The sequence below is a fragment of the Cibotium barometz genome, chromosome 30 (assembly GCF_041138505.1).
Source record: "Cibotium barometz isolate CiBa-2024 chromosome 30, ASM4113850v1, whole genome shotgun sequence".
Taxonomy (NCBI): Eukaryota; Viridiplantae; Streptophyta; class Polypodiopsida; order Cyatheales; family Cibotiaceae; genus Cibotium; species Cibotium barometz.
The window spans coordinates 51,125,956-51,149,940 of NC_141075.1; the positions used below are offsets into that span (position 1 = coordinate 51,125,956).

At 45.5% G+C, this 23,985-nt stretch overlaps 1 protein-coding gene across 8 annotated transcripts in view; it reads left to right on the forward strand.

The window, feature by feature from the left end:
- Positions 1-20,730, forward strand: part of LOC147621617 (flowering time control protein FCA-like) — a 114,451-nt gene extending 93,721 nt beyond the window's left edge. For 4 of the 8 annotated variants that reach the window (XM_086824410.1, XM_086824404.1, XM_086824411.1 and 1 more), the window contains 3 exons: positions 19,650-19,727; positions 19,921-19,963; positions 20,096-20,730. In XM_086824410.1, coding sequence (XP_086680536.1) covers positions 19,650-19,727; positions 19,921-19,963; positions 20,096-20,103 — 129 coding nt within the window. In that variant the 3' untranslated portion in view covers positions 20,104-20,730. The remainder of the gene's footprint in view (positions 1-19,649; positions 19,728-19,920; positions 19,964-20,095) is intronic. The other 4 variants (XM_086824408.1, XM_086824409.1, XR_015269864.1 and 1 more) reach the window with 3 other exon arrangements.
- Positions 20,731-23,985: the final 3,255 nt, after the last annotated feature.

Sequence of the window (23,985 nt, forward strand, 5' to 3'; positions counted from 1 at the left end):
GAGTCTTCACGACAATTGGCATCACAGGGAGACGGATCATGTTGGTATGCACAGATGACAGCTTGGTTCCAGCTGCATGGCTTTAGTATGGACAGGCTACCTCTATTTCAGTACTCCCTGGATGCACCCTCCCTCTCTCTCACACGGGCAGAGATTACCATACTTATCAGGCAGGACTTGATTCAGCTGGACACTAGGAGGACATGGATACAGTCGACACACGAGCTTGGTACGAAGATGGCTTTCTATAGAGATCATCTTCTCCAGCTCACGCATGATGGGTTTGTGATTAGACCTAGCTACATGGATACTCATCTTTCTCATGGGGTACGGTGTGCTATTGGTCAGATGCGCACATCCTCACACCAGCTAGAGATTGAGACTGGCAGATTCAGAGGAGTACCAGCTGAGGCCAGTATTTGTCAGCTGTGCTAGATGGAGCTAGAGACAGAGTTACATTACATATGTCACTGTCCAGTATATTATGAGATACGAGGCTGTTTTCACTGCCTGTTTAGAGAGGGTTTCGGGCCACTTTCTAGAGTCATGAGATACCTGGATCAGAGATGCCTCGGATTATACTTGCTGGAGCTTCGTAGACATAGAGAGGGTCTCTTAAGAGGGAGGGGATCAGAGAGGGAGAGACACCTACAGAGGCAGATTACAGACTTCTTTCGACCAGAGATTGAGCAGTTAGGCCAGCAGGCATTGCAGATAGCCCCAGAGTATAGCCGCACCAGAGGTACACTGATTGATCGGGCTATAGAGCTGGGGCGGTCTAGGTGCCCCAAGATGAGAGGCCCATCTCGACATCGACGGAGACTACAACAAAGGATCAGGACCATACTAGCACGGCATGGGAGACGTCCATTTAGAGTACTCACCATGGAGGACATTGAGGATATCCGCCATCGACTGATGAGAGACATCTTTGGATAGTGATGTGTATGATGCTTACCTTTGTTGCTGGAGTTTTCCTCCCAGGTGTTATCCATTAGGAGCTCCTAGTACCGTACTTTTCCTCAGTTGTTTCAGTTTCAGTTAGTTGTTTAGTTGTTTTTAGCTTTTCTTACACAGACATTGTATCAGATCCACCAATTTTTGTAACCTTGTTGGTCTCATAGGTCATATTGGCCTTCTGAAGACGTTAATATATCATTTCATTCTATTTCATTTTCATTTCTCTCTCTCTCTCTCTCTCTCTCTCTCTCTCTCTCTCTCTCTTATATTGTTTATATATGGGCTCCACCGATCCATGATGATTCATGGTTGTATCCAGACACATGCACACTTTTTCTTTTGTTTCTTTTCTTCCGATGACCGGAAGAACACAGTTGTATTATTTTTTGTCTCATAGGCCGACTTTGGCCTCTCGTAGACGTTAATATATCTTTCTTTCTTTCTCTCTCTCTCTCTCTCTAGAGATAGCCTGCTTAGGCGCACAGAGAGCCAGACTCAGAGGCACATTACAGATTTCTTTAGTCCAGCCATCACTGCGCCAGATGGACCACAGCAGCAGCAGGACATGGATACCGCCCACACCAGGGGTACACTGATTGATCGTGCGATTGAGCTTGGGTGGTCCAGACGCCCACAACTACGGAGGGGGGCATCCCAACATAGACGGAGGTTGCAGCGGCAGATTCGGATTATTCTTGCGAGGCATGCGGGACACCCAGTCAGGGTGCTGACCACAGAGGATATTGAGGAGATCCGCCAGTGTCCGATGCAGCACATATTATGAGATGGAGGCACCTCCATAGTGTATTCCTCCGTCCCACATGATATTGTATCCCCTCACTATATTCCACTCACCTCCATAGCGTACCCTCCCCCCCCCCTCGCTATATTCCAGTTCCAGTTTCATTTTCTAGGTGCCAGTAGTATCATCTTTATTTTTCATTTTCTGGGTTTTTTTAAATCCAGCCATTGTATTAGATCCACCATGATGTAACTTTTGGTCTCATAGGTCATTATGGCCTTTTGAAGACGTTAATATAACATTTCATTTCATTTCATTTCTCTCTCTCTCTCTCTCTCTCTCTCTCTCTCTATTTTTCTTCACATCGACATTTAGTTTTGTGCGTTATTTTCGTCGCAACAAGTGTGCTGATTTTTGAGCATTGAAGTTACGGATCTCCCCTGAAGCTTCCGCATGTTCCATCTAGGACATGCTCCACCGCCATCACACCACCTTCGCACATACCGTGAGACAGAAGGGGACCTCTTTACTCAGTAACCCTATGCTCGACATACTTGAGAGAGGTGTACCCTCTACTGGAGGATGTTGTGTCCCCACATGCTTCATATTCCATGAAGAGAGTCTCTTATACTAGTGCTTCCCCCGATGTACTTCCCCATGATGATCATTGTCTCAGCCTCTACTTTCAAAGAGCTACGTTTGTACTTTTTTTTTGTTTTTTTTTGCCCATGATGAGACATACCATGGATAGCATTGTATCACTTTGGTCTCATACACCCGTTGGATCTTTAGGAGACGTTTAATATAACTTTCTTTCTTTCTTTCTTTTCGTTATACTGTTCTTTGTGGACCCTACCTTCAACAACGCACAATATCTCTGGGTGTGGCTATAGTTAACGGGGGACAGAGGCATCCACATTGATGTGCTATTTTGCACCGAGCCACTCCTCTTACCATTACATGGGGATATTATGAAGTTCTCACAGCTGGGGGAAGTCCTCTTGCTCGGAGATTGCAACGCTAGGACAGGGAGTCGCTAGGTCCCAGTACTTGATCTGGACAACCCTATTAGACTACAAGAGTTGGACATCATTGACACGGGGCATGTGGTTAGAATTGGACAGAGGATATCTTGTGGTTCGAATATTGTACTAGAAGTATATGGCACTAGGACTTGTTTGTGCATAAGTGGACTAGTGTTTGGCGACAACTAATGTAGGATACCAGTATGACAGTTCAATTGTGGCTATGGGTCTGTGCTAGGGTTGTTACGGTGGAGCTTGTTGCACTTTGTGACTAGATTCCTATTGGGATTCAGCTCTTGGATGAGAGTTGGATTAATAGTAAGCAATTGGATCTTTGTAGCACGGTCTTCAAAAGGAGTCTTACACTGGCCTAGGTAAGAGGCACTGGACTTGAGTAGATGCTATGTACATATGTGTGGATTTGGAGACTCGCTTACATAGTCTTGTCTCCTTTTGCATTCGCGAGAGGACATAAATTGAACAGTAGAGGGGAAGTATGTTACGTCCCAACATGCCTAGGTTAGGGCTAGGGGTGTGTGCTAACCTAAGACTAGGGTTAGGGTTAACCCAAGATTAGGGTTAAGGCGATGGTCGTTTGAAGAGTTGCGCTTCTCCCCCTCCTGATCCGTATTAGCATATATGCTATGAGTAGTGCCACATGTGAACATGGGCTAACCAAGGCCACTTTTCTCCCTTTGGGTTTTTCCCCTTGGATATTAGGTGTGAAAGGACACCACACTTATTTTATTGTATTATGATATTGTGGAGTCAACACCCTTGCTCCACACATCTTGTATCTATCCACTTTGAGTAGCAATCACCATCTCTCTCACTCTCTTGAGAGCTTGCTGCTGTGTACATCTGTGTGTGTTCTCTGTTTCTCTGAAACCCTAATCACCCAACAGTGGTATCAGAGCTGGGCTGCCCCCCCTCTGCCTATACAGTTTTTGGCGTCGGTTTCCTTTAGAATTCTCGCGTTTTTCCGTCGCCTGTGCAGTCCGTCCGTCGCCACTATGAATTTCCGTCAATGCAGTCTGTCCATCAGCCTTCTCCTGGGCACAGTCTGTCTGGGACCTCCTGCACCCGCCGCCCCTCCTCCCCCTTGTCTCGCTACATTGCCACCCATTTCGGCCTCCCCAACCTGCAGAGCCAGTGGAGCTCCCAGCCTTGCGGCCGAGCTCACATCACAGTGGGCGGGGCTCGGCTGAGCTCTGCCACACTTGTGGCTTACGTGGCAAAGCCCATATTTGCCCAAATTCCTGGTTCGGGTTTTCGTTGACGTACTGGTTCCGTTGCTCGTCTCGGTCGAGTTCTTGTTGCCGTGTTGGTTCTGTCCCCCGTCTCGGTCAAGTTTTCGTCACTATCTTCAACCGCGCTTGTCGCTGTGCCATTGCTTCTGACGCCTAGCACTGCCGCCTGTAGCACCTCCCGTTTGGCCACACTGCTCCTACCGTCGGCCACTGCACCGTGCAGTTTTTGTTCTGGTCTCGCTATTGCATTTACTCTGCTCTGGCCACTGTTTGCAGGCTACCTGCTCTGCTCTGGTCAGGCCACTTGTATTATTTTGGTCGTGGTTGCTGTAGCAAGAACACTGGCTGGCTGAGAAGCAGCTGCTCCCGCCTGTCGCATCAATCCAGCAGTAGCAGCACTGTGGAGCGGGGTCCAGAGCCCACCAAAACTTGCAAAGTTTATTCTAATCAAGTGATTTTATTACTTTTTTTGGTGCTTTTGTGCATACCTTGCTTCATTGCAAGATTCAAGTGCAGGCAACATTGCAGGGCAGCATTAGGGTGCAAGATTCAGAAAAAATTTGGGGATTTTTCAGAAATTGCACAATTGCATTTACAGGACACAGAAAATTGGGGCTTTTGTGGAATCATTGTTTAATCGCAAAATTGAAGCTCCTAGGTACACAAATTTCAGGGCTTTTGTCAATTATGTGCAACTCACACACAAATTAGTCCATTGGTGCTCAGAAATTTTAGGATTTTCAGCATTGCAGCTTGAAATTTAGGGCAAATTATTTGCAAAGGACATTGTGGTTGCTTGGCATTGCACTCCGGTGCATTTTGGATTTTGCTTGCAGGTGCTTTTTTATAGCATATTTGGTTGCACATGTTTGCATATCTCTTGGTGAAGAGATTTGAGCAAATGGCTGGAAATACTATCGACATATTCGGGGTTTTGTCCCAAGAGGACAAATTGGATGGTAGTAATTACTCCCTATGGAGTTTCATGGTCCGAAATGTACTTGTGGCCAAAGGATTATGGGGTTGTGTTAGGTGAATATATACGCCTTGTTCACATAGCACCTAACACGCCTGGCCGTAGCAACAGCACCCACTCCTCCCTCACAGGAGCAAAAAGATGGGATACTCGAGATGCCCAAGCGATGGCTTTGATTGCTTTGTTAGTAAAGCGATCAATCATACCGCATATTCGGTCTTGCAAGACCTCACGGTGAGCTTGGGATGTACTTGAAACCATGTATCAGGCAAAGAATGAGGCTAGGGTTGCATTTCTCAAGAAAGAGCTTGAGAACTTGGACATGAATGAAGGTGATAGTATGGCTGATCATCTTACGAAGATCCAGGAACGTCGGGAGCAGCTGCTCAACATTGATGAGGTCATTTCCAAGGAGGAGTTGGTTTCCAGAACACTATCATCTTTGCCAGAAAGCTACTTGAATTTTCACACATCCCTCACTCTATCTATGCGGGGTACCCTGAGCCAATCTTGTTTGAAGAGTTTGTTGGTTTGTTGCTACAGGAGGAGCAGAATCGGAAGAAAAAATCTTCTAGCATGCGTGGTGATGGGGCTTTTGTTGCCCAAGACAAGGGTATGGGAAAGCCAAACACAGTTTTCAGCCAAAGGCTGATTCGGGACAGCCTTCACAAAAGGCTAAAAATGATGCAGGCAAGTCCAAAAAGAAGGGCAAATGTCACTACTGCAAGAAGCTAGGTCATTACTTGAAAGAGTGCAAAAAGAGGCTTGCAAAGGAGAAGAAAAAGGAAAGCGGCATGGCTGTAGATTCTTCTTCATCACCTGCAGGAAAAGATGATGCATCTGTAAATCTTGTGCAAGATGAGTGGACTTTCATCACTTGCAGTTATGATGCATCTTTGGAGTATATGTCTCCCAGTCTCAATGAAACACATGACACATGATATTTTGACAGTGGTGCTTTTTAACACACCACCTCACGGAGGGATTTGTTTAAGAAGCTTATGCCCAGAAGGCAAGCGGGTAAGATGTGCAAACAATTCTTCTTATCCGGTTCAGGGTGTTGGTGAGGTGATCCTCACAACAGCAGATGGTGCATACTTATGTCTTTCAGATGTATTGTATGTGCCGAGGATTAAGAAAAACTTGTTGTCCGTCTCCTCTTTTGCTAAAAGAGGATATGCAGTCAACTCTGAGGACGACAGATGCACAGTGAAAGACCGTGAAGGTGGCTATGCATTAGTCACTTCCAGCACATTGTACCATGGTTTATACCAGCTTGACAGGTTTGACAGGAGAGAGCATGATGCGCATGTGGTTACCACTCTTACACCTGCCATGCACGAGGCAGAATTGTGGCATGCCAGGTTTGGGCATGTGAATTATGGTAGTTTGATGCTATTGCAAAGGCATAATATGGTACAAGATATGCCTCATGTAGAGCTGCCACCAAAACATGTATGTGAAGGGTGTATTTTGGGTAAGATGCATAGAAATGCATTCCCAAAACATGGATCAACAAGGGCTGTCTGGGAATTACAGCTTGTGCACAGTGGTGTGTGTGGTCCTATGAGGACACCATCTTTTGGAAAGCATCTATACTTTGTAACCTTTATTGATGACTACTCTAGATTTGCATGGGTGCGTCCTTTGAAGGCCAAATCTGATTTATTTGCATGTTTTTAGCACTTTGTGGCACAAGCTGAAAATCAAACAGGTTGCAAAGTGCAGACCCTCTGTACAGATCGAGGGCGGGAATACATGTCCATGGCTTTCAAAGCATTTATGGCAGAGAAAGGCATAAAGCATCAATGCACGATGCCATATTCTCCTCAGCAAAATGGTGTTGCTGAGAGAAAGAATAGGCCTTTGATGGAAATGGCTAGATGCATGGTTAAAGGCAAAGGATTGCCTCACAAATTCTGGATGGAGGCAATAATGTGTGCTACACATGTGTTGAACAGATGCCCTACCAAAGCATTGAAAACCATCACGCCATATGAGGCCTGGCATGAAAGGAAACCTAAAGTTGATCACTTCAAAGTTTTTGGACGTATAGCATATGCACATGTACCTCAGCAGTTGAGAGGTAAGCTTGATGATAAAGCTACTAAGTGCATATTTGTGGGTTATAGCAGTGCCAGTAAAGGCTACCGTCTCTTTAATCGTTTCACAAAGGATTTTGGACAGCAGAGATGTTGTATTTGCTGAAAATTCAGACCAGCCATTGGCTGAATTTTTTAAACAGCCACCTTCGGGTCCACATAACATGTGTGAAGGACTTCTCCCGTTGGGAATTGATGGCTCTACAGATCAGCCATCAACTTTGCCCAATGGACAGCATTTGGGTGCTCCAAATCAGCCCATGAATGAGCTCATTACACCTCAAAATGTGGAGGCAGCAGTGGAGCAAGAGCGGACAGCAATGGAGGAGGCTAGAGTTGTTCCTCGTTGGTTGCTCCGTACTTCACAGGAGAGCAAACTTGCAGCTCCACTTGGTAGCAGGACACGGGCTAGTTCACGTAATGCAAGAGAACACGCAGATATTGCTTGCATCAGTACACTGTGTGATGTAGATGAGCTAGATTCATTTAAAGAGGCTCATGAAGATGAGCATTGGATGCAAGCCATGCAAAATGAGATGGATTCTATTCATAAAAGCAACACTTGGGATTTGGTAGACTTGCCTGCTGGCAAGAAACCTATTGGCACAAAGTGGGTTTACAAATTAAAAAGAAAGTCTGATGGTACCATTGACAGGTACAAGGCCAAAGGATATGCCTAGCAAAAAGGCATTGACTATGATGATACTTTTGCACCCTCTTCTTGTATGGCCATAGTTAGATGTGTTTTTGCATTGGCTGCCCATCATGGATGGAAAGTGCATCAATTGGACATAAAATTAGCTTTTCTCAATGGGGATCTGCAGGTGTAAATCAGTCCATTTGTTTTGTGTTGCATGGTCAGGAAAACAAAGTATGCAAGCTTCAACAAGCGCTTTATGGTCTCAAACAAGCTCCTTGAGCTTGGTATGAGAAGATCCATACTTATTTGACCACGCAAGGATTTTGCAATAGTCCAATGGAGAGCACCCTCTATGTGAAAGAGGATCATGGTACTTTGATTATGCTCATTCTTTATGTGGATGACATGTTACTAACTGGGAATGGCATGGATAAAATTTCAGCATTCAAAGTTGAATTGCATTCGTCATTTGAGATGACAGATTTCGGATTGTTGCATTATTATTCGGGCATACAATTTGTGCAAATAGATGTTGGGATTTATGTACACCAATCGAAGTACATTCAAAAGCTATTGCACAAATTTGGGTTTCAAGATTGTAAGCCCATCTCTACTCTGATGGAGCTAGGGCTGAAATTGAGCATGTATGATGTTGGAGAGCCTTTTGATATGAGTGCTTACGGCCAAGTAGTGGGCTGCCTCATATATTTACGCAACACACGCCGAGATATTCAGTTTGGGGTTTCCCAGTGTAGCAAATTTATGCACAGCCTAGGTACAAAGCATTGGCAAGCAGTGAAGCGGATCTTCCGCTATCTTCAGGGCTCCCTGGATCTTGCGTTGGTATATCCTAGGGGCGCAGCTTGCAGTTACATGCTTACAGTGATTCAGACTGGACTGGTGATTATGATACACGGCAGTCCACCAGTGGGAATTGTTTCTTTTTGAGGCATTCATGCATATCATGGCTTAGCAAAAAGCAGCCCACTGTTGCCACATCTACTTGTGAGGCTGAGTACAGGGCAGCCTTTACAGCCACTGTAGATTGTGTATGGCTGAGGAGATTGATGACGGATCTCCGTGAGTGTCAGCAGACACCCACCACCATACTCACTGACAGTCAGAGTGCTATAGCTGTAGCACGAAACCCAGTGTTTCATGCACGCACTAAGCACATAGAGATTCATTATCACTATGTTAGAGAGAGGATTCATGCAGGGGAGATCACATTATCTTACTGCTCTACACACATAGTAACCAGAAACGGCGTTTCCGCCCTCTGGAAACGGTTCGGCCGTTTCCGGAAACGGAGACCGGCGGAAACGCCGTTTCCGTACATTTTTTTTTTGGCAGCCGGCATGTCGGTTATTTTGTAGTTTTTGAACCATTTAATTTTGAAAATTGGCAGTGCCACAGTGGGCACCTCTGACTCCCAAGTTTGATGATCATTGCTGATATGTATGACGTATTATGATCACAATTTGCAGCTCGCTATGTATGCTTCAGCCTTCAGCCTTCAGTTCTTTATGGTTCACATGAATTCGCCGCGACATCATACATGTCCATTATCTACATTCTGTTAAGTGTTATGATTCTAATGTCCACTTGAGTCTTTGATGTGTCTTGTTTGAGGTCTCTAGGCATGTTTTTTGCATCTCTTGACATAAGTTTATTTAATAGGATGTCTCTATGCATGTTTTTTACATGTCTAAAATAAATTCAAAAGAAACTCCGTTTCTTGCCGTTTCCGACCTCGCGGAAACTCGGAAACACTGTTTCCAACCCGGTCCGAACCGACCGTTTCTGCCGGTCCAGGTTACTATGTCTACACAGGACAATGTTGCAGATCTGTTCACGAAGGCGTTGCCTCGAGAGAAGTTTGAAGCTTTCCGTAAAGCTTTAGGCTTACTCTCCTACAGCGAGTGATTTGCCATCGACCTTGTACAGGTTCACATTGCCACTACAAGGGGGTTTATTAGCATATATGCTATGAGTAGTGCCACATGTGAACATGGGCTAACCAAAGGTACTTTTCTCCCTTTGGGTTTTTCCCCTTGGATATTAGGTGTGAAAGGACACCACACTTGTTTTATTGTATTTTGATATTGTGGAGTCAACACCCTTGCTCCACACATCTTGTGTCTATCCACTTTGAGTAGCAATCACCATCTCGCTCACTCTCTTGAGAGCTTGCTGCTGTGTACATGTGTGTGTGTGTGTTCTCTGTTTCTCTGAAACCGTAATCACCCAACAATCCATGTCGTTGCCGGCACCCCCCTGTCTTAGCTCCTCCACCTGTGCCCCCCATCCCCCCTCCCCCCCCCCTCCCCCCCTTGACCTACCCCATAGCCCTTCCCTGTTCTGTGCCGCCTCTGCCCTGCCCGGCCGACTGCAGCCTCTTTTCCGCCTCTGCCTGCCTGTGCCCCCCTCTTTTCTGCCTCTTCCATCTGCATCCCCCCCCCTCCCTTCACTTTCTTTCTGTGCCCATTTTTTTCTTCTTTTTTCTTTTTCGTTCTTTTTTCTTTTTTTCTTTTTCTTTCTTTCTTCTTTTTTCTTTTCGTTCTTTTCTATTTCTTTTGTTTTTCTTTCTTTTTTCTTTTTTCTTTTCTTTCTTTCTTCTTTTTCCTTTTTCCTTTTTCTTTGTTTCTTTCTTCTTTTTTCTTTTTTCTTTTTTCTCTTTTCTTTTTTCTTTCTCTCTCTCTTTTTTTTTTCTTTTTCTTTTGCCCCTTCCTTTCCTTTCTTTGCTGCGATCTCTAGCCCGCCCTTGTTCCTCCGGTAGCGCCCTCAGGTTGTGGGCATTTCTTCATTTTCTCGGCAAGTTTCGGTCTCTTCTGGTCTTCGTCCTCCCCAGGAGGACTCCATGGTAGCCGCTCCGTCTCCCTGGACCGAGGCCGCCGTTACCTGCCTTTCATATTTCTCAAGTGGACCTGCAGCTTCTCACTACGACTGTTGCATCTCTAGTGGCCTCCACTCTGGTATGCAAGATTGTCAATAGCCGCCCCGCGTGTGGCGAACTTAGAGATGTTCTTCAGGCTAGCCTCCTAGGTGCGCCAACGAAGATTGCAGACGGCTACTACCAGGTTGAGTTCAACTCACTAGCGGCGTCTGATCTTGTCATGCACCTGAGCCCCGTTGCACTGCGTATGGCTCATGCCTTGTTTGCACGGTGGCAGCACAGCTTCCACCTGGCATCCGACCCATTAGCTGGTGTTTCAGGCTTTTCCATGACAGTTTGCTTTCCAGGCCTTCGGAAGGAATACCTTCCTCTTCTCCCGATGATTGGTGGTGCCATTGGGGGGGAGATGGAATCCCCCCCACCGTTGCCTCGGCCCTCACACAAGCAGCCGGGATTCCATCTCTCCGCATCTGTGTTGCCTTGCCGGATTCTGTGCCTCACATGATATCTATTCCCAGTCTACGACCCCATTATGCAGCGAGTGGAGTATTCTGGCCTTCTAGGCCAATGCTTTATTTGCAGATAGATGGGTCATCTGGCCAGAGTTTGCCCTCGGCGTCAGTCCAGGCAACCGCCCCTGGTGGTCCCCCCTCCTACTTCTTGCTCAGATCCTCGTTAGGGGGCCGAGGGAGGAGCAGGTTCCCAGGCCGCTCAGCACACCAGGTTCCGACCATGGATGACCCATCAGCTAGACAGTGGTGAAGGGTTGCCCCCCACCCCGGTCACCGGCCGAGCACTAGAACTGAGCGTCGTCGCCGCCGTGCGCGCCAGGCTGGCAGCATGCAGGAGGATTCGGTTTTGTCAGAGAACCGTTTCGAGCACTTATCATAGCACCCGCCCACAGACGGCGGGTCTCCTCCTATCATGGAGAGGGTCCCGCCCCGGTGTGGCGGTTGATTCCTTGTTGTCACTTCTTCGCTGGCCCTCACTGCCCATTGGGGCAGGTTGACCCCACCCTCGCTTTGTGGAGCGTTCCCCAGCAGCCCTCCTCTCCGATGGATACCTCTCAGCAGCAGTCCTCTCCAGCCTCTCCACGAGCGCAGCCCTCGAGACAGAGTGGGATCTATAGTCGGTGGCCGCCACCATTCAGGATCAGGCAATTGAGCTATCGCATCATCTGCAGGATCTCCGGATCACCGACATTATTACTGATCTATGGCCTTTGGCCAGGATGGAGGTTGGTGGATCAGTCCACAGAGACCAGGGAGGGGAGATGGTGACCTCCAGCTTGGAGGTGCTACTTTTTGTGTTCATGCATACCTCTCTCGCCGTACCTCTCCCCCCTTCCTACAGATACCTCCATTGTGATTGATGGAGCATGGAGTATGCGTACTCTTGCGCTCGCGCAGAGTGGTAGTACATGCAGGGCAAGATCCACGCCCACTTGGCACGACTCCGCACCAGGACAGATTGTGACTATTCCCCGTTTAAGTCCGCCCCCAAGACTCTTCGAGTGGAGGGCAGTTCCGGTAGTTCTACCTCACAGAGAGATTGATATGAGGATTGTCTCATGGAACATTTAGGGCTTAGGGGGGCCTCAATGCTTTCAAAGACGAGGCATCCTTAGAGGAGAGCTGCATCGAGCTATGGTGGGGGGGCCTATCGACATTCTTTTCGTCCAGGAGCGTACCCACCGCTGCACGAAGATTCTACCAGGCAGGAGTCGTACTTTGTGGTCTCCATCCTTCAGCCCTTCAGGGACGTAGGGAGGAGTGTGTTGTCATAATGCACAGTGGAAATGAAGACAACTGATGTAGAGAGCAAAACACAGATGAAAGAGAGAGAGAGAAGTTGTGTAACTGTGCTATATACACCAAAGAAAATTCCAGAATATGCAATGTGAAGTGTGGGGGTAAGGGGGCCATTTGTTGGGTAGGAGGGAAGCTAGCCTGCACACACACACACACACACACACACACACACACACACACACAAGCACAGAGAAACGTGAGAGTGCTGGAAAGATGTACTCAATAATGATTTGAAATGAAAGTACAAGTGAGTACTAAAAGGGCTAGGCCAAAGTGCCCAATACACATAAGTGTGTTCACACCAGGAAAAAACCTGTGTCCAGTCACAGGAAAAAAGTGCCCGTGAGTACGCTGGGTTCACACCTGAACTAGCCGGGAGTGGACATGACCAACAAACCCCCCTCAAGTGAATGGTGTGAATGGGTAGTAGCAGGGTGATAAAGCTGTGAATGCTGCCCTGCACTATGCTCCACAATAAGAGTGAATACAGTGCCAATGGAAAAAGCAAGCACTATATGACAAGAAAAAGGAGAATCCCCAATGTCATAGTGCTAATGCTAGAGCACAGTAGTACATAAATGCATCACCAGAAATGCATGGCGCAGATCATGTGGACATCAACTGCATCAAATCAAGAGGCATCACATAATTCCCCCCCCCCGAAGGCAAGTACCAAATGCCAAAGCTGAACTGCATGTAATCGACATCAATGCTCCGTAAGTGCACCAGTGATAAGCATAAGAAGAGGTAGCAGATATACGCATGTGTAAAGGCAACAGGATCCAGAAGTCATACCTGTGAGACATGCAATGTAAGCTGCAAGAGGGAAACTGATCGATGGAGAATCCGATGAGGAAAAATCAGCAATGGTAGGGCTGATATAAGTAAAAAATTAGCAATGGGAAAAGCTGAAAATGGGGCTCGAGGCGGGCATCAGCCAATGCTCTGAGACGATACGTAAACTCTCAGCGATGCCATGATCAGTGGCATGTATGGCAAGTGTAAAGATGCATAATCTCACAATGAATAATATGCATGTGACATGTCAAAACCATGAGAGCAAGCCAACACTGGCCAAATGTGTAAAAGGCACTCTTAGTAAACATCACATGTGAGAAAGTGACAATGTCAACACTAAAGAAACAATCCCGCTGCAAGGGAAAAAAGCATAAAAGGCATCTCTCCAGTAGATATCACATGAGAGAAAGCGTCTCGCATAGACCAGCATAAGGGTCAACAAGCATAAGTGACCATGAGGCATCACCAACTGCATGTGGGCAAGTAGAATCCCCCCCTGAAATGCATCTGCTGGACAATGCATACCATGGAGTACAGACTATAAAGCATAGTCATCAAAAGCAATGGCATTAGAAGACATCTCTGCAGGCAATGAAGATGTAAGTGTCAAGGCTGACACACGTGTAGCCAAATTGGCCTGATCTGCACTTGTGGAAGAAGATACCAGCTTCTTCTTTTTTTCACTCTCAATACGCTTCCTGCATTCCTTTATGGTGTGCCCTGTTTTCCTGCAATAGTTACAGCGCTTTTTCTTTCAAGCTTGTCCTCTATCTTGGGAGGATCCGATGGACTAGGTTTAGGCCCAAATCTATTCCCATGAAAAGGAGCAGTCATTGCTGACTCAGCAGACATCATGTTGTTCCTGTTGGAACGAGATTGCTCTTCACTGAGCAAGAGAGTCACAAGGTTGTCAAAAGTGACCTTATTAGGTGCATTGTCAGCCAACAACCGCAAAGTGGGGCCAAATGTCTGATAAGAGTCAGGCAAGTTATGCAAAACTGTCTGAACAAGATAGCTATCTGTCAAGACCTCATCAATGTTAATGAGCTCTCGTAGGTCCTTCACATGCGTAAGGTACTGATCGATAGAGTCACCTTCAAGCATGCGGTTAGTCTCAAGCTTGACGCAAAGGTAAGCTACACGAGTCTCATGGCGACCTGAATACAATGCCGCCAAGGTATCCCAAGCACCCTTTGTAGTGGTGCAAGAACGAATGTGCGGAATGATATGCCTGCGGTACGAGAGAGCAATCAATGCATGGGCCTGAGCATCCCTAGCATCCCAAGTACGCTGCTGCTGAGTAGGAGGAAGACAAGGAGGTGGACCTGCATGAGGGTGAGCGGGAATCACTTCACCTTCCGCTGGAGGAGGTGCAAGAGGACGCTCCTCGGTGCCATCCACATACAACCATACATTTTTGGCAACCAAAACATGACGCATCCTATAAGCTCACATAGGATAGTTGTCCCCATTGAGCTTGTCCTCTTAAGATAGCATTCCAAAGAGGTCATTATTACTGTTGGCCATGCTAGCATAGCAAATCTGTCACAAGTCACCAAGAGTAGGCAATGCCCAGCAAAACCGTAAGAATGCGGGAGATAAATAGCAGGATAACCAATGGACTGAAAGGCAACTCCTTCACCATTAGAAATACATATGCACGTCCCAAATCTGCAATTGTATTGTACGATGATGCAAATCTGTCAAAGTGTCCACAATGGCATACATATACTGCAGCAAACCACAAATTTATATACATGTGCCATGAAAAACACAATCAGTTGACACCTGTAAGAGGTGCAAGTGCTCCAATATGTAGAAAAGCCCTAATTTTTAGGTAACTAGTTAGACCAAATCTGAACCGGATCTGCACTTATAAATTTGCTAATGCGATTGTCACCTGTACCAAGTGCTACAATGCCAAAAAATTGGGGGAAATGCCCCAATGCCAATCGAATGTCCCTGTAATACCCAAAAAATTGGGAAAAATGTCCATATGCCAACCAAACGTGCGTGTAATATCCAAAAATTTGGGAGAAATGTCCCATTGCCAACCAAATGTGTCTGTAATACCCAAAATTGCTTGCAAATAGTGCCAATTTCTGCAAAATAGTGCCAATTTCTACAAAATCGTGCCAATTTTTACAAAATTGAGTCAAATTTTTCACATCCATTTCTCATTATATCTCATTCATTCAGATCTTATATTATTCATTCACATTCTGATTCACATGACATCTCATCTCATCCATTCGCTCATATCGGCTTCATATCCATTCACATTCATATGTGCATTCATTATTCCACATACACATCCACATTCACATCTACATCCATACATCCATTTTCACATCCACATTCATACATCCACATCCACATCTACATTTATATATCCACATTCACATTCACATCCATACATCCATATCCACATTCCACATTCATACATCCACATCCACATTCACATTCACATCCATACATCTGTATCCACATTCCTCATCCTCATTCACATTCACATACATCCACATCCACATTCCATATCTACATCCATATCCACATTCAAGTCTCATTTCATACAATGCATCCATCTCCTCATTCATAGCTTTCTCCCAACACACATTTTCAATAGTCTCATCAAAACATGTGGGTTCTACAACCTGCACAACGTTTGTCATATAAGCATAGTGATGTGCTAGATAACCATCATAAGTCAACCTCTACACACAGTTTTTGACTCTTCCAGATCTTCGTAACTTTGCATTTATGCTTTCCATAGCGTTCTTCACATAGGTGTCCTCATTGTTGGAATCCCAAGCTCCTCATCAAGACTCATCTCCGAGCCACTAGATTCTCCATCAACAAGAGAATGCCCTGCAAAAATATCAGGCATACAAAGGGACTCAACCACTTTTTCTTCGCCTTTATGTGATGTACCAACTACATTTTCAAGACTGGTATTATGACGCAGCCTGCCACTCCATGGTCTATCAATAGAACCGCTAGATGAGGACTCTCCTGGTCCACTCAATGAATGTGATTGATGACTTGCATTCTACGCAACCACATTTCCACTGCTGGTCCGCCAGCCTAAAACAGGCTGACAACAGCTCATGCTCACGACAAAGGAGGCAGTCCAGAGTAGATTGGAGGGATTTTAGGAGCAAGAGAGGAGTCTGAGGAGGTGCCTAGCCTCATTACAGTGTCTACAGGAGAGTTCTCGAGACAGCCCGTGGATTGAGAGTCAGATCGCTGCCGCCCGCACGGAGATTCGGTCCATTGAGGAGAGGAGGGTGGAGTATAGATACCATTCCAGGGCTTCATTCTGGACTTAGGCTGGTGAAAGAGTTACTGGAGACTTCTTTGAGATAGCCGGCCCTCATAGGAGGAGAGATGATATCCGCAGGCTACGTGGCTAGGATGGAGCTATTGTTTCTGATCCCCCACAGGTGAGAGCCATCGCCACGGATTTCTTCAGGTTTCTTGTCACTGGTGCCCCATTATCCCCCAGGTGATGGATGCGCGCGAGAGAGTGTGGAGGCACACGAGAGAGGTGGTTTCCCCCTCTCTTCGGTCTTTCTTATTGCTCCCCTCTCTTTGGTCTTTGTTATTGACCCCTTTCACTACAGAGGAGCTTGTGGAGGCGGTGAAGGCATTACCCAGGGGCGGATGGGCTTCCTGTTTCTCTCTTTCTTCGCCATTGGGACCTCATGGAAGGTGGCCTTCGCCTTGCCTTCAATGAGATTATGCTCACAGGTGCCATCCAAGAGAGGCTCACAGAGGGCTTGATACACTTGATTTCCAAGGAGGGTGGTGATAGATTGGAGATCTGGCACTCGAGACCCATCACCCTTCTAGGGACGGCCTACAAGATTTTGGCCAAGGCCGTCAGCAGAGCAGGCATCTTCAGTCTTCCCTCCTAGACTTTATCCACGATACTCAGATTGGTTTTGTTCGGGATTGGAGTATTCTGGACAACATCTTTATCTTTTGGGAGGCGACAGCTTCGGCCAAGATGCATCAGCAGGACCTCATTGTGCTACTCCTAGACTTTGAGAAAGCTTATGACAGGGTGGATTGGAGCTTTCTGGAGGGCACTATGAGATGGATGGGATTCCCCATGGAGTGGATTTGTAGAGTCTCAGGACTTTATTTAGCATCTCACAGCTAGGTTCTCATTCAGGGAGCCCAAGGAGACAGATTCCCCCTTTCCCGCTCAGTTCGACAGGGCTGTCCTCTGGCACCGTACCTCTTTCTATTTGTCATCGAGGCCACGAGTAGTTTTCTCTCCGCCCAGGAGACCGGGCTTCAGAGATTGCGACTTCCCCTCCGCACACAGGAGTTGCTGGACTCAGAGTTTGCAGATGACACAGCAGCCTACCTTGCTGGAGATGTTGGGAATCTCCAAAGATTCGCGAAGGCGATGGAGATTTTCTGGCGTGCATCAAGAGCACAGATCAACTGGCACAAGTGGTGTGGTTTTTGGGTAGGCTCAGCACCCACCCTGACTTGGCGACCAGTTGACGCTTTCCAGTGGATCCGGAGGGGCACTCCAGTCCGATACCTTGGTTACCAGGTTGGCATTGATCTCCCCCCCGAGCAACAGCTCGCTTTGCTTCTTCTGAGTATTTGAGGTTTAGCAGCGGAATCTTCACATCTTTGCTATGGACAGGGCATCGACCCGGATCATCACTTGGGCCACCAAGGCTAGAGTGGTCAAGACTTACGAGGAGGGTAGGGGAGGCCTTGCCCTTAAGATCTCCCACCATCGTATTGCAGAAGTACCAGTCACAGCCCCACCTGCAGGTGTCTGGCGACGAGGCTCATGCCAGTGATGGGAGATTTGCGGTAGCATAGCAGCCTGACACATCTGGCATGCTAGATGTAGCGAGGCCATCGAGGGTACCCACACTCCGCCGGCCGAGACACTATCAGGAGCATATGGCTCTACATCATTCACACCCTCCGCAGTCAGTGGGGGAAGCTGTAGGGAGGTTCTTGTGGAAGCGATGGGAAGCCTTCTTGAGATTGTGGAGGCCTGGCTCTTTCCTCACAGATAGAGGCGGTGACCGTGTTTGGCATTACAGACCACCTGTGTGGTTGTTTCCTCCCCCTCCCCCTGTATGAGATAGCCTTCTCCTCATAGAGCGGCCAGCCGGAGGAGAAGCATCTCTCCCCCTTATGATCACTTGTTTTCCCGCCCTTATATGAGGCAAGTTTGTATTTAGCCCTTCGTGGTTGTACTTAGCCCTTTGTGGCTGTTTTTTCTTTAACTAATTGAAGGATCTTTTCCCTGGAAAAAAAAAAAGATTAGGGTTAAGGCTTAGCTGGGGCGTGGGGAACTGGAGGTTCACACGTGGGTTGATGCTAGCAAAAGGAGGTCTAGATTGGCTAAAAGCTTAGAAATAAAGTAGGAAAGCTAATAAATGAAGCAAGGGCCAATAAAAGCCATGTTATTAGTATATAAATGACCTTGGGGTCACTTATTAGACACAAGAGGTCAAGTAGTCACGCGGTGGCCTGGGGCTACCAAGGGAGCGTGCAAGATCTCGTGGCCATGGAGCTTCAAGGTGTGGGGTTCATGCCATCGGTACCAATTAGGCTCATAGCAATTAGACCTCAGGCTCGGGGCTGGTTCGAGGTACTGAACCTACTGTTGGGTGGTGAGTCGCTAGCCACAATTTGTTGTGGTCAAGCAATGCATACGATGTGAGGTCTATGAAACCTCGTTATGGCTGGCCGTTTCAGGCTGTCCGGCCGGCTTCATGGAGTGGGGGTGATGTCCTGAGGGAGTCGAGTGACATGGCCTTTGGGACTGCTCGAAAGCACATGAGGTTTGATGGAGGATTCTCCACTTGTTTGCTTCCGTACCCAGCCCTTTCCACTTTGTCACATGGGGCACAATTTCTTGGGCCACATATGGCTCTATGCTATGAGGAGGATGGCATTGGTCTCATCCTGCAGTTCACACTTTCAGACCTGGGCCATCCATTGCTTCCTTAATACCAGTCCCCAGTGGACCTCAGAGGCTTGTGTGAGCTAGAGGTGGGAGCTCATCAGCAGCATTGCCACTTGGCACATCTGGCGTGCTTGATGCAGCAAGGCCATAGATGGAACTCCCCACAGGCTCCCGTGAATTTTTAATGGCTCTGGGACAGCTTTTGGCCTATTAAGACTTTGGTTGCTTGGACACTGTAGCCTCCTAGTGGGCACATGGATGTTGGGCCGATTTCATGCAGTTGGTGCGGTGCCCTCAAGGGGAGCATTCCCTCCTTGGGTTTTTGCTTTTGCACCTCACTTACGTGTTCGTAGTACTTTGCGTATGAACTGATGGAAAAGATTTAATGTACACTGCTGGGATTTTCTGTATGGAAATCTCTTGGCTTGACAATTTGGTGAGGCTATGTACGATGTTCAATTTTGCCTTTTCATCTAACATGCTTGTTGACGTGAAGGTTCTTGCACAGACTCCATCTGCAAATGGGATGCCTGATAAAGGCAGGGGTGCACAGTGGATTCCAGCCATTCAGCAGGTGACCCCAATGGTTACGCTTTTAGTTGAGAACTGTATTAGGACTTTCTGCACAAACAATCTTTTTTAGTGAAATGTTATTATAAGTGCAAGGCTTATGATTATTATACGACTGACTGTAGTTGAAGCCATGAATTGTCTGTAAGATGATTGAATTTGTCTTGCACACTAAAAACCTCATTTTCCTCTTGCAGGGTTTGCCAAATCAAGAGTGGATGTGGAAATCTAAGCCTACTGGTAAGTTATTTGTTGGATTTCTCTCGAAAAAAAAATAAAATCTGAAGAAGAGACCTCGTCAAAAATTGAAATATGGGAGTAATTGTTTATCTGCTGTCTGGGTCCCGCTCATTTTCTCTAATGCTATTGCAGGTTCTTGACTGATTGAAGTGAAAGTACTTCAAATTATAAGTGGTAATGTGGGGAGATTTCTACCAGAACTCGTGTCTGCCAATTGGGCAGTGGAAGCCAATGTCACTGGCACCCAAATGTGGCAGAAGGTAAATTTCTTGTGTGGAAGCCATCCTTGTGCCATCTTAGTGGAAACACAAGAAATGCAAAAAGCCATTTTTGACGAGTATTGCGGAACTAGTGGAAAGAGTGCATTGCAATATACCCAGTTTCTGCCAGCCTTTAGACTATGCTGAGGTCTTAGAAGAAAATGTGGAAGTGCGGGTAGGATCTGTTTTTCTTTTTCATCTTTACGCTGATTTGTAGAGTTTTGTTCTTGAAGAAGCTTTGGTGTTCTTCTTTTGAATTCCAGCTGGCCATAAGGAAGGTTGAACTGCAAAATTTTGTGGTTTTTTGAAAACAGAAAACATGTCGTCTTTACTGAGCTAAACAACTGTGTTAGGAAGGCAAGAATGAACCTGTAAATTATCAGCTGTCTGGACACAACTGAGTGTCACATATGAATGCATGTAAGAACTAGCTACGCCCACCTCCCCTTCCTTTTCTTCTGTGTGTGAGACGGCTGCTTTAATGCCTATAAATTTGGACATATTCAATATGGTTTTGCAAGTAAGTGATTTATCATCTATTTGGTCTAGCAACGCTCGCTTCCACCTCACTACTTACTCATTGAACTTGAAAGAGCTTGCCACCTATTTCTACAAACCTTTAGTCTCATGTATGCACAGTGCGCGCTTTCCCTGAAATTCCACAATTGCCATCAAGAAGAACACACAAAGAAAGTTATAAAACTACGAACATGTACGATCCAATACAAAACCTAGAGACACGTCGCTCAATCTGTAGTTAATTCTGATGGCAATGTGAACAAAGGATTGTCCAATGCAATGTGTACATGTGCATATGCATGTTTTATTCAAAGAAAAGGCTATTATATTAAGAAATTATGAGAAAGTTACATAGAGTAGAGAGCTTTAACCAACATCTTGTCTTTAGTTACCACCGAATCTCTTATCAGCTTGGGACTGTATTTGTCACTATCATCCGACTTTGTACCTTCATGTGCAGCTATGCAATCTTGGAATCCAGATCCTTCAACCTCCTTTGCATGTACCTTTCGCCTGCATGAATCAGATGGTATTTCAGCCAGATGTGCTGAGTAAGAGAGCTGTTAAAAATAAAATCCGATTTGTTTAACCACAGTAACTAGAGCATCTCACATCTCAATACAGACCAAAGTTCCATAGTACATCCTATACTTTCTCCCAAGATCAAAATTTTCCACTCCAAGGGTACGCCATTCCAAGACTTAATATAGTTAGCAAGAGACAAAACATTGTTGGGCCTGAGGACAGTGCATGAAAATATGCATGTCATCCTCCAATCCATGGCATATGTGACATTGGCCATCCCCAATCTTGCATTTGAGAGCTTTCTGTTGTGTCCATAAGGCTTTGTGCATCAACAGCCAAGCAAGGCATGTTTTCTTCGGTTCAACATATTTGTTCCAGAGTTTATTAAAAAAGGAAATACCAGTGAGTTCTATCCCACAAGAGATTCCATCTTCTATTTAGAGTGCAATGAACATGTTGAGAGCTTTTCCTAGCCGGAATGGGGAGTCTAGCTTGTGTTTTCCACTAGAAGGCTTTGGGTAGAGGAGGGTCTCTTATAGAAAGAAGGCAGTAGTCTTGATTGGGACCAAAGGCTAATTCTATTTTCGATCAGCTCGAGATCATCATTTGAGACATTGAACAGTCTGACTATGCCAGGGATGTTACATACTTCCCCCTTTTAAGAACTTACCTCCTAAGGAGTGAAGTCAATTGGACAAATCCCTCAAGATTCATCCATAACTCATTCAAGATCCCAAGTCAATAGTTAACCCTTTCAAATGTTATCTTTTACAAAACTATTCAAGATCCCAAGTCAATAGTTAACCCTTTCAAATGTTATCTTTTACAAAACTGAGAAGTGTATGTAATAAGATCTTAATCATAACAATAGCAGTCCAAAGTTCGCTATGTAACCAGCCTTTGTATTTCTTTACCCCAAATTTTGCAAAGTATACGATCAAACTTTGATCCATCTCTTGAACAAGTTTCTCATTACACCATCACTGACTCCTCCATGAGACATTTAGGTTCTCCAACTTAATAATAGCGTACATGAACCATCATTTACTCCTCCATGAGTCATTCAGGTTCTCTAACCTAATAATAGCTTACATGAATATCCTTGTTTTTGGCAAAAACCTTTCAGTCTACACCAAGCTAACCTTAACATAAATTCATGAGGTCTCTATCAAGAAGTCCTAGAGTCCAATTACCCAAGGTAATGTCAAGACTTTAGAGTGTCAATCTCAAGTTTGTGTTTGTATGCTCTCAAGGTAATATCTATACACACAATTCTCTTCTTGGTGTTTTTTCACACAATATGAATGAGTAAACCAATGTCATCCTCTTATTCTATTACCATCAACCAGCACCCCAGGGGGTCAAGGTAAAGACCTTAGATCTTGCCATTGGTCCAAACCCTAACTAGTTATCGAAGAAACTAAGTGTAAGGACACCTAGCACCAACATCCAAGTCACATGTTAAGGCACTACCCTTAGTAGAACTTCTACCTTTTAGTGATCCTTGGCTTTTAGAACCTTATGGTTCCAACTCTTTCACATATGCCTATTCACCAATGTTACATGGTGCTGATGAATTTCATTAGGGTAGGTACCATTCCCAAATCTATTTCAAAAATAAGGATCCATGTGTGACATTTTTGGACAAACCAAGACCTAACTAATGGACTTAAACACTTTCTAAGGAGGGCACCTCTAGTGAAAAGTGAATCCACATCACATATCCACTTACAGCCGATTTTGGACAACCTCTTACCTAACTCTTGATCTTGGCAATCACCATTACCTTGATTGACTTACGGTTAACTAATGAGGATTATAAGATCACTCAACTATCCCAATAAAGAGAGAATCCTTTTTTAAGTTTCTCATGATGTGTAAAGTGGGATAAGGCTAGTAAGCCTATATCATTGTATGATTCATTGTGAATGAATGCAAAAAGAATTGAGTGTTGAGTGTGCAATCTCTCTCTCACTGATGGAGTTCTTAGTGTGGCTTAATCTACCTTAATTATGTTGCTTAATCTATGTCTATCACCATGATCAATCCCCTTTTAGGATTGTTTAACACTCTATTTGGCCTCTTTTTAGTGCCATTAACCACTCCCCACATGTCTTTTTCTATGAGACACATTTGCATTCTGATGTGCCAAGTATGGTACTTGGATCCATCAAATTTATTTGTTTTATCAAATATTTTTCCCACCATATTTTCCATGGTACTCAACCTTACACACACACACACACATACACACAATGTTCCCAAATTACACAAATAGGGAAGTCCTTTATAGCTCTAGGACTTTACAATAGAGTGTCTTTCACCCAGAAATGCTTTACTCAAGTATCCCTTCACCAAATAAGTGAAGATGTGTACACATAAACTTTGGCCACTGCAGGTAGTTTGGATTTGCCTTGATCTTGAAACTTGTCTTTGAACCTTTGGATAATGCAATTTGAGCTTTGGTTTTAGTGTGTAAATATCTTGGCATTTGGCTAATCCAACAGAAGATACGGCTTGGCTGATTAAAAGGAACCTAAGCCAGTTCAAACTGAAAAGCCACCCCAAGTGGAAGAACCTTCTTCCTCTCACTATATTGGCAAGCAAATATCACATCAAACCAGTGAGAAACCCTTTAGTCATCTCTTTATGGAAAGCATGGAATTCTGTAAAAGAGAATCTAACACTCTCAGGGAAACCTAGCGGGATTCCATGTGG